The sequence below is a fragment of the Triticum aestivum genome, chromosome 1A, assembly GCF_018294505.1.
Source record: "Triticum aestivum cultivar Chinese Spring chromosome 1A, IWGSC CS RefSeq v2.1, whole genome shotgun sequence".
Taxonomy (NCBI): domain Eukaryota; kingdom Viridiplantae; phylum Streptophyta; class Magnoliopsida; order Poales; family Poaceae; genus Triticum; species Triticum aestivum.
The window spans coordinates 543,734,368-543,745,348 of NC_057794.1; the positions used below are offsets into that span (position 1 = coordinate 543,734,368).

Genomic DNA, 10,981 nt, shown 5'->3' on the forward strand with positions numbered 1-10,981 from the left:
CACAGCCTCCAACATCACAAATCCGTCCAGTTCTTCACCGGATACCCGCGGCATGGCGGTATTCCTCGCGAAAGTTGGAGCTCAATGTCGAGCACAACCACTCCCCTAACCATTCGCCACCGCACACGATTTTTCAAGCACAGCTCATAGCCATTCCACCTCCGTTTTTCAGCCAGAAAAACCATTGCATTTATATATATTTTTTTAAGCAGAGAATTCTACTCCCTCCGTTCCATAATAGAAGGGCGCGTTTTTTAAGCCAGCCTACCTAAAAAAACGCTTTTCTATTATGGAACAGAGGGAAGGTTTTGAAATGTCCGCTTCGAGAAGGCATTGAAAATTAGTACAGAGCCCCGGAAAATCCGAGAAGGGGGAATGTGTCCGTGCCGCTTGGGGTCAAACATGCCGTCGCCGCCGCCCCGGCTGGAATCCAAACCCCTCGCCCTCGGGTCCGTCCACCCCGCAAAACGCCCACGCCCACGCGCAGGCCTCACCAGCACCACCACCTTCCCCCACACGGCAGCCAGAGCCGCGCCAGCGAGGCAGCCGCCGCGCCGGCACAGCACAATCCTTCCCTCCCTCCCTCCCTCGCTAGCTAATCGCCCACCAAATACTCGCTCGCTCCTCCCCTCGCCTCGCCTCGCCTGCGGCCCATCCCATCCCATTCCGCCCGCGCTTTAACCCGCTGTCGTCGATTAATTAACTAGGCCCACTTGCGCTGCTCTAATTCCGCCAGCGGCAGCGGCAGGGGGCGGAGGAGGATCCGGCGGGGATTGGGATCGGGCGGCGGTCGATGCCGGCTGGCGGGGCATGGCCGGGCGCCGAGCGATGAGGACGGGAGGCACGGGCATGCGGGGGCTCGCCGCCGCGGCGCGCTCCTCGCCCGCGCTCCCCTTCCTGCTGGCGGCCGCCTCGGCCGCCGCGCTCGTCGGGGGCGCCTACTTCTGGGTGGTGGTCGCCTCGTTCCGCCTCCCCGACTCGCAGGCCCTCGGGTGCCGGCCCGACGGCGAGGGCTCCTGGGCCATCGGGGTCTTCTACGGCAGCAGCCCCTTCCACCTCCGCCCCATCGAGCTGGTGAGGAGCCTCGAGCCTTCAAGGCTGTGTGTGGTGTGGGTTTTGACTTTCGGGGAGGCGCTGGGGTGCTCACTGCTGTTTTGATTTGGTTCGCGCAGGAAGGGAGGAGCAGCGCCAACGGCTCCGCGTGGCCGGTGGCCAACCCCGTGCTCACCTGCGCCTCCGCCACCGACGCCGGCTACCCCAGCAACTTCGTCGCCGACCCCTTCCTCTACCTGCAGGTACGGTCCGTCAACTCTGCGGAATTGCGCTTTACTTCTGTGTGTACATGTACGGGCATCTCGCGAAATTTGCGGCGTCAGGGCTGCAAATCCTTGATCCTTGAGCTGCTAAACAAGCGAAATTCAGGCTGACTGGGGTGGATTTTGGTGGCGGTTGCGGTGTTTCTGAATTCAGCTCCTCTGCAACCGAGGCTTAGCAAGGGCTTGCGGCTCGACTCTCGGATGCTTAGGAGTAGGACAGGATTTGGGAGTGCGATGTCTATCTGGGTAGCTGGATATGGTGTTCTGACGGTTCTGTTAGCATGTGGAAGACATTGTATCAACTGTTCTAGTCGGGGATGCAAAATTAACTACCAAGCTTGGTGCGTACTGAATTGCCAGTTCATCATGAACAATTTGACTTGATAACTTTACTTGGGAAGGACTGCAACCTTGTTTATACTGAAACATTGTCTCCATGGCATGATTGAACACTTCAGCTATTAATCCTGTAATTTGATTGTAAAACAGACTAACTACCACTGGAACATGCTTGCATGAAAAAGAATTAGTGTGATTCTGAAATGTATTTTTGAGGAAATTTAGCTTCTGAAATGCTGCTGATTTGGTTGATGGTTTCAGACTTTCATGCACCAAAGTACCAAACAAAAGCACATCGTTAGCGTACTTGTACACTGCATGACAACATAAGTGGATTTGCCCAATTAAATAGTTTTTATAAGGCCCAGAAACACATTTGAGGATATTTGTTTGTGCATTTACCTGTTTTGGATGATATTTATGTTACACTTCATACAAGACATCTAAATCATGTTTCTTAATACTTTTTGTCAACCTAGAAATGCCATCTTCATGGATTATATGTTTGGACTTATGTTCATAGAAGTATTCTTGAGTTGAGAAAGAACTTCATGCGATTTACCTTCTGCATTCTTTTCTACTTACCATAATATGTTTTGCATTGATATTTTCTGGAATTCTCAACCGGATATTACTTCTTATTCGTCTCTCAGGGCGACACACTGTTTCTTTTCTTTGAAACAAAAACAACTACCTCAATGCATGGTGATATTGGTGTTGCAAGAAGCTTCGATCAAGGTGCAACATGGGAGTTTCTTGGTATTGCTCTAGATGAGGCATGGCACCTGTCCTACCCTTTTGTGTTCAAATATGAGAATGAGGTATATTTTTCACTCTGTATCTGTTACCTGAGAACTAAGTGGCTATTTCTGGAGATGTCGAGGTACTAACTTTCTCTTTTTTCAGATTTATATGATGCCAGAGGGGAACAAAAAGAAGGAGCTTCGACTTTATCGTGCTACTAAATTTCCGCTCGAATGGACATTGGAGAAGGTGCTCATCAACAAACCACTTATTGACGCCTCATTAGTCCAATATGAGGATAACTGGTGGCTCTTTGCCTCGGATTTTACACAGTATGGAACTGAGAAGAATGCAGAGCTTGAGATTTGGTACAGTAGCTCTCCTCTTGGTCCTTGGAAAGAGCACAGGCAGAACCCTATTTACAAAGCTGACAAAAGTTTGGGAGCTCGAAATGGTGGAAGGCTCTTCATGTTTGAAGGGTCGTTGTATCGTCCAGGTCAGGATTGCAGCGGAACCTATGGACGGAAGGTTAAGTTGTACAAAGTTGAAAAGCTAAGCAAGGAAGAATACAAAGAGGTGCCAGTAGAACTTGGGATTGAAGAGCCAAAGAAGGGGAGAAATGCCTGGAATGGTATGAGGTACCATCACTTGGACGCGCAGCAACTTGACTCTGGTAGATGGATAGCTGTAATGGATGGTGACCGCGTTCCTTCAGGCGATTCAACGCGAAGGTCCATCTCTGGTTACCTGGGTTTCTTGCTAGCCATAGTTCTGGTCACTTTTGTGGGGTTTGTGAAAGGTGCAATCAATTGCTACATCCCTCCGAGTTTCTGGGCTGCCCCGGCAAGGAGAAATGAATTGTCCCGTATCTTGCCTGTCTACCGCTTCAACCAGAAAGTCCGCAGATATTCTACCAGCCTTGGCAGATACATCACAGCCACCAAAGCAAGGCTCAATGAGAAAACATGGTCCAACAAGCTCTTCTTCTGCGTGATTGCTCTATTAGGGACCGTGAACGTCTGCATCGCTGTGCACTTCCTACTTGGTGGTAATGGCACGGAAGAGGCATACACACATCAAGGTCAGCGCTCTCAGTTCACGTTGGTCACCATGACATATGAAGCTCGGCTCTGGAACTTGAAAATGTTCGTCGAACACTACTCCAGATGCGAGTCGGTCAGGGAGATAGTTGTCGTCTGGAACAAAGGCAACCCTCCTGGCAGTGATGCCTTCGACTCCACGGTGCCTGTCAGGATACGAGTGGAGGAGCTCAACTCTCTCAACAACAGGTTCAGAGTCGACCCTCTGATAAAGACCCGGGCCGTCCTCGAGCTGGACGACGACATCATGATGACCTGCAGCGACGTAGAGAAAGGGTTCAAGGTGTGGAGGGAGCACCCCGAGCGGATGGTCGGCTTCTACCCACGGATGATCGACGGCGACCCTCCGCAGTACAGGAACGAGCGGTACGCCAGGGGCAAGAAGGGCTACAACCTGATCCTCACAGGTGCCGCATTCATGGACAGTGAGTTTGCTTTCAAGAGGTACTGGAGCGAGGAGGCCAAGGAAGGGAGGGACTACGTGCACAAGAACTTCAACTGTGAGGACCTGCTGATGAACTTCATGTACGCGAACGCGAGCTCCGGTGCCGGGGGGAGGACGGTGGAGTACGTGCACCCGGCGTGGGCCATCGACACCTCCAAGCTCTCCTCCGTCGCCATCAGCCGCGACACCCAGAAGCACTACGACGTGAGGACCAAGTGCCTGGCCAAGTTCTCCTCCATATACGGCCCTCTGCCACAGAAATGGGAGTTCGGCAGGCGACAAGATGGCTGGGACAAATAGCCCGGGCTCTGGACAGTGGGGGCGGGAGATAGTACACAACCAACAGATGCAAATGCTTAGAACTTTTTTTGTTGTTGGTCCCGTGGGAAGTTTTGCAGCACGGGACGGAAATGCTATAACCTGCTTGGTAGAAGTGTCTATTAGATTTTGGCTAGAAGCCTAGATTGCAGTAGATCAAGATCTCTTCAGTGTCTGGTTCAATGCTCAAAATAGGCCAACTGCAATGCGCTAAGATTCGATTGGGTCGTATGCTTGTCCTTCTTTTCTCATAGATATTCTTTTTGCACTTTGTTTCTCCAATTGTAAATGGTGTGGTTTTGCTTATCAAACTAGAGTGCAAGGAATTCATCTTAGATGTTTCAGAATTTTGTTCACGTCACTAGAGTGGACTGCAGTGGCAGGAGAAATTCTAACGTTTTGTGGCGTGCGATAGCGAGACTGGCGGGAAAGTATCCGGTGCTCCCAGCCTTTGGGTACTCCCGGTGCTCCAATGTTAAAAAATGTTTTTAAATATTTCAAAGAATTCTGGAAAAAAATGAGAATGATCACAAGGAATGTTACCACATCCCCTAAAAATTTCAGGTCCAAAATCGAAATGTACATTCAGTAACAAAAAAGAGAAATCCAGATCTAAATAGTATCAATGTTGCTTTTGTCCCTTCTTTACACTATTCATGCTAGATTTTATATTTTTGTTTCTCAATGTGTGTTTCGAATTTGGACTTGAAATTTGGAGGGCTTGTAGTCATATTCATTATGAACATTCACAATTTTTTTTAAAAAAATGAAATATTAAAAAAATGTTTTTTGACATTAGAGTACCGGGAGTACCCAAGACTAGGAGCACTGGATACTTTCCCCGAGACTGGCCTAGCCGGTTGGTAGAAGTCCAAGCTTTGCCCGTCTAACTAAAATTTCACTGGACAGATTGCATGGAAGCTACCAAAGCAAACCAACCCTAAAATTGCTGAATTCTCATAGAAAGTACGACCCTACAACTATCAGCAGATGAACAAACATGAGACAGAGTTCCGTTTTTTCCCTTCTCAAGTCGCTAATTTACCTAATCTTCGAACATGAAACGACTAGAGAGCACCGAACAAACATTTGAGTTACACAACAGGAGGCGACTGGTCTAGCTGAGGATGCGACTGCAGCTTTTTGTTTGCGCATCCAACTTATTTCTTCCTTCCGCGGGTTGACTTCGTCTTCTTGCTAGCAGCTGCACTGGCTGGTTTCTCTGCAGTTTCCTGCGATTCATACCATACAGAAATTCAAGTGGTGAAATGTTGTCATGCAGAAAAGATATAGTACTACCCCAGCAGGGCAAATGTGTTATTGTTAGTGCACAATTCAACACTAAACACAATCTATAGGAGCCCCCGAGGGAAAATCGTCTAGAATTATTACAGCACTAGTTTTCAAAATATAGCTTCTGCTATTTGTATCTACCCGGCTGCTTATTCATTTGAAAATACTGTTGGGAAATGTGCACCTGTCTTGTGGTGATGTTGATATCAGGCGTGTTGCACAATGGAATCATCTACAGTTCAAACTAGGGCAGGTAGCCTGGTGGTGAATTGGTGATGTCTAGCACTACCCAAATAGTGGTACGAATATCAGATACACACTAGGCCAAAGTTTGGGTTGCATATGATGCTAGAAAATGATGTTTCCAGACAAGGCCAAGGATTACATATATAAGCACTATAACATGAAGTGGCATTTTGGTGGATGTATGTACCTTCCGCTTCAATGGCACTGATGTGCTAACAGTTGGCTTGAAAAATGACTCGAGCCTGATTAAATCAAGTCAACAATTATTACAGTATGATGATCTATGATCAAGTTCAAGTGCTAAGAAAGTGACTATGCACACATGTATTATTCTTAAGAACCATGTATGTGAATATATAATGCTCACCTTCCTTGGGATGATTTATTCTTCGCCGATTTAATCTTCTCTATGGCCTACATGAAACCCACGACATATGGTTGATAAAAATGTTTAAATAACTGGAACAGAGAGAGACAAGAAAAATGCATGCCTTTGTCACACGATCTTGATTGAAACCATTTTCTTTCACCAGAAAGTTCACGAGGCCCTGGGGAAAGATTAGAAGTAACGGGTATTTTCAATTGTTCACTTCCTGTTCACGAGGCAAGTAACAAGGACAGTAGACATACCTCCTCGTCAGGTGCAGTCCATTTGAGCTCGGGAATATCCAGTGTTACATCGGGTTCCTTGAACATGCGCCGAGCTTCTTGATAAGGCCAGTCCTCAGGAATTTGATATCTACAGTAGACAATGGACACATGCGAAGAAATTAAAAACCAACACAAACCAGAATTTCACTGGCCAAGAGGTGCATGACTTTAAAGCGGATAAATCTTGGGCCACTGTGCTACACAACTGACATGTTGGATTCAGCTGAGCACTAAGTCAATAGAAAAACCTTCAAAATGGATAAGGACTAACTTGTCTTTATTAATATTTTCCAGAATGCCCTCAATGGACCCGTGCTGACGAATGAGCTTCAGAGCTGTAAGACCACCAATGCCTAGTGGACAAGATTCCATACAGTTAGAAAACTTCTCTGCTAGCTACATAATTTGATAAATGTGGACTACAAAATGAAAGCGAAAGAGTAAGCAATGATACCTTTAATGCTATCACAGTAGTCACATCCACAGAGGATGCACAAGTCAATGAATTGGTCCATAGTGAATTCAAGCTCCTCAAGAATCTGCAGTATGAAATTTGGTTAAGTGTATACAAGATAAGGATGAAACTTATGCTCAACATAATACTGCATACTTTCGCAACTTCAAATTCCATAACAGGTATTTTCCTGGAACTTGGATCCATCAAATGACGAACAAACCGTGTAGCTCCAAAAGTAAGTGAGTCCATATCTTCGGATGCAACAGCATACACCTACAAAATAAACTGTACTAAATAAAAATGGAAGCAGAGGGTGAAAACAAGAAGGTAGTGGAAGTCCACTATGTTAATATTACCTTGTCATTCTTGGAAAGGGCAGCACATTGTGATTCTGCTTCACAAGGAGCCTATTGGTGGTACAGGAGAGGGAACTTTAAGTGAAATTAACAGCATCACAAACACACAATAAATCATAAACTATATGCTGATAGAAAGCGAATTTACCAATTCCACATAAAAACATGATTATATATGTTAATGTGTACCCTGTAAAATATGTATGGCAGTGAGCAAAACTGAATTTACCTCCACAACAGGAACACCCATCAGTCTTAGTAGACGCTTACAATCATCATTGTGCTGCTTCGTGACCTGCTCATAAAGGACATGGAAAGATGTAAAGCTAGAATTTACTCTGAGAACTAATTCATCGCATATATTACATAACATCACTTTATGCAAAAAAAAGGTACAAAAGTTCAGTTGATACTTGCTCAGTGAAGGAACCAGTTGGCTCCTAGCACAATGCAAATCGTCTTACATTAAGGAGATTACGAGTGATGAAAAATTTCAAGACTCTTTATCACAAACAACTGAAAATAGTAATTTCTCACCTTTACAGTTCTCTTGCTGAATTTTTCAATTGCATCCGTATCTCCTGCCTAGAACAACAAAATGCATTTCGCATAGGGGGTCAAAAGAGAGAGCATAGAAGAACAGCGTGGATAAAAAACTGATCAAAGCAACGTCAGCAAACCTCTACTGCCTTCGTCAGCCCTTCTGTTGCTTCATTCCTCTTTGCGTGTCTGACAAGTATTCCAGGTTAGCATTGTATAACCTAAAAAGTAGTGAAGGCAAACATATAAAGTGTGCTAGGAAACAACCAAAGGATAAATAACCTTTTTAAAAGCTCGTCCTTCTTCATTTCAGGAGGCTTGCCATCAAAAACATATCTGCATGAGCAATGTTGTGATCCCATTAAAAATAGACTGATATTTTCACATGTAATTATATGAAAAATTTCTGATATTAAGAAATGAAAGAATTTGGATTACACTGGTTTAATTCCTGCCTCGAGCAACCTTATTGTCCGGCTGAACATGCCTTGCAAATGACTGTCCAAGAAAAAGAAAGAACCGCATGAACATACATACTAGGACTATAAACTTTGAGCAGTACTTCAAGTCAAATAATATTAAGTATGGTTGGAGAGAGAGAAAGAGATCTAAACCTGGTGACATCGCCGGCTTCGTTTGTAAGGGTTTCCATCCCTGTCCTTCCAACTACAATCTGTACAAGGGAAAGCATAAGAAACATATCCCACCTTTCATCGCGTTAGGTAATAAAAGGGTTTGCTATTATCTCACAACTGCTTGTTAACATCCACACAGAAGACAGTTCATCGGTGCAACTTCAAAATTTTCCTTCCTTTATGTTGTAAATAAGAGAAAACATCCTATGCTAGAGGCAATCAGCTCATTGTTAATCAACCCAGCCAAAGTAAGAACACGCAACTTATATGCCCAAGGGGTGGGTGAAAATTTGGCAGCCTACTGCAACAATCTTCTAAGAGTATAAAATGGGAAATATTCCAGCACTGGGCAACCAGTATCACAAAACTGCCACCACACGAGGGTCTACAAAAGCATAAACCCAACCTAAGAGAGCAAATCTGCTATAGGCCCAATCGTAGAATGCACGTAGAGTCAGCGACCAGCCGCATATAGAGATGGACTCTTCAGCACAAAACTGGCCGAGGTCACTGTCGTGCAAGCACAATACTACATAGAAACAAACAGTAAATGGAGGAGAGGCCATGCGGGTCAGGGGAGAATGGGGGCTATACGAGGAACTGGTAGATGCACATGCTGGCGTCGACGGCGATGCGGCGGCCGAAGTAGCTCTCGAACTTCTGCTCCCTCATCGACTTGGGCGCGTTGTCCGCCAGCAGCTTCGTCAAACCCTACAGCCACGCACAAAATGAATCGCCTCTCCATTCGAATGTGACGGGGAAAACCGCCCCCGAATCCACAGGATACGATACTCAAAATCCACAAGGAGAGGAGGAGGCTCAGGCAGCCGGTCACGACGCGACGCGCTCACCTTGACTCCCATCTCGCCGGCGACGGCGGCAGGCGGCGCGCGAAGGCGGCGGGGGCGGGGCGGGGAGAGGGGGGGAGAAGAGGCCGCGGGCTATTTTCAGTTTTTTTTTTTCTCTTTTCCTTTCCGCCCCCCGGTCTTTGTATTCTGGGAGCGCCGTGGTACATATGGGCCGGGCCGGGCCGGGCGGGCGGGCTCAGATAGCAGAGCGTCCAGGCCCAGGGAAGCCACCCCTAATCTCGAACAGCACCCAAAGCAGAGCCGCCGGGGAGGCTGCGGCGAGCTGCCGGAGGGAGGGAAGGGGAGATGGCGAGCCGGCTGTGGAGGTGGTACGCGGACCGGCAGTTCCACAAGTGGGAGAAGACGGTGCTGTGGGACATGGTGGAGCCCTACCGCCCGCCGCGCTCCTTCGCGCCGCTCGTCGGCACCTACGTCGCCGCCTTCTACACCGCCATCGTCGGCGCCGCCGTCACCGAGCAGCTCTACAAGGTCAGGCCACTCGCTCTCGGACCGACGCCGGGGCCTCCTCGGACGTCGCTCCCCCTTCCTGTCTGCGCGCTCGCTCGCTCGCGCGGTAGATGCTCGACGAAATGCCTACTTGCTCAGGATAGCACAGCTCGCATCATAAAATTATCCATCTCCTGGCATGGCATCGTTTGCATTCCTTATTTACTGGCCAGATTCCACTGATCTCCTACGGTGATATGTGGCTTCAAATTTAGGAATTCATTTGAAAATCGAAGGATCGCAATTATGATACTGCATTGGAGAGGCTTGGTTTTGTGTGCTTACATCGCCTCTGGAATTCACCTGATTGTGTGTTGCTGTTGTATTTTTGGAGCAGGAGAAGTACTGGGAGGATCATCCGGGCGAGGCGGTGCCGATCATGCCGCCCATGTTCTACTGGGGGCCATGGAGGGTGGTGAACGGAGAGGTTCCCCGCTTCATCCAGACGCCCGAGGAAGCTAAGCCGGCATAGAACTGCTTGGAGATCGCTGGGGATGCTGTGAAATGTTTGCTGTTCACTGTCTGCTGTGTAGCTATGGCATTCCTGCATTTCTTGCAATTTGCATTCTGGTGATTGCGCACTGCCGTGAATCATAATGGTCTTTCTATGTATCCTTGTTTGCACAAATAAATTGATATTTCTATCACGGAGCAGATTGTTTGCATTTTATCGATTTGATGATCTTCCAAGCGAAATAGATAGCGCTGGGATGCTCTCATTTTGCATCATCTAAAACAAAGGTTCCAGTCATTGCCAGCGTGCAGCCAACGATAGGCAGTGCCATGAGACCTAATATACAAAGTAAACTGAAACGGAGGGAATATGCAGCACCGGAACAGCCACGAGCACACCACCATAAGGCCAAGGCCAACTCCACCGCGTGACCCATCCGGTCCGAATTTGTCTGTTTGGGATAAAATACGACCCAGTGGTAATACCCAAACAGACAAAGTTGTCTTTTGGACATTTTTTTTGTCCCGCCCAACCCCAAACCTGGAGCAAATTTGGTCCAAGAATGCTCCCGAACGGACAGAAAACGAACGCTCTCCTCGCACCTCTCGTCCGCTCCTGTCCGCCCGTGCCTTCCCTCTGGCCCACAAATCAGTGAGACCGAGAGGCTGGGGCGCGTGCGCGGGCGGGGCGACGCCGCGGCGAGGGCGTGGCCGAGGCTGGACGAGCGCGGCG

General features: G+C 47.7%; 3 protein-coding genes across 3 annotated transcripts; 2 read left to right on the plus strand and 1 right to left on the minus strand.

Moving 5' to 3' along the window:
• Positions 1-453: 453 nt before the first annotated feature.
• Positions 454-4,609, plus strand: LOC123065089 (glucosamine inositolphosphorylceramide transferase 1). Its single transcript, XM_044488458.1, has 4 exons — positions 454-1,074; positions 1,173-1,295; positions 2,309-2,476; positions 2,562-4,609. The coding sequence occupies exons 1-4, from the start codon at positions 811-813 to the stop codon at positions 4,242-4,244; spliced, it is 2,238 nt and encodes a 745-aa protein (XP_044344393.1). The 5' UTR covers positions 454-810; the 3' UTR covers positions 4,245-4,609.
• Positions 4,610-5,179: 570 nt separating this feature from the next.
• On the minus strand, positions 5,180-9,402 carry LOC123065100 (flap endonuclease 1-A). Its single transcript, XM_044488464.1, has 17 exons — positions 9,292-9,402; positions 9,035-9,151; positions 8,420-8,478; positions 8,244-8,303; positions 8,088-8,141; positions 7,946-7,994; positions 7,803-7,850; positions 7,495-7,560; positions 7,266-7,316; positions 7,063-7,182; positions 6,907-6,991; positions 6,724-6,805; positions 6,432-6,540; positions 6,293-6,349; positions 6,169-6,215; positions 5,989-6,043; positions 5,180-5,494 (listed from the first exon to the last, which is right to left on the minus strand). Exons 1-17 carry the CDS (start codon positions 9,301-9,303, stop codon positions 5,423-5,425), a joined length of 1,143 nt encoding a protein of 380 aa, XP_044344399.1. The 5' UTR covers positions 9,304-9,402; the 3' UTR covers positions 5,180-5,422.
• Positions 9,403-9,473: 71 nt separating this feature from the next.
• Positions 9,474-10,465, plus strand: LOC123065112 (uncharacterized protein At4g29660). Its single transcript, XM_044488475.1, has 2 exons — positions 9,474-9,777; positions 10,133-10,465. Exons 1-2 carry the CDS (start codon positions 9,595-9,597, stop codon positions 10,265-10,267), a joined length of 318 nt encoding a protein of 105 aa, XP_044344410.1. The 5' UTR covers positions 9,474-9,594; the 3' UTR covers positions 10,268-10,465.
• Positions 10,466-10,981: the final 516 nt, after the last annotated feature.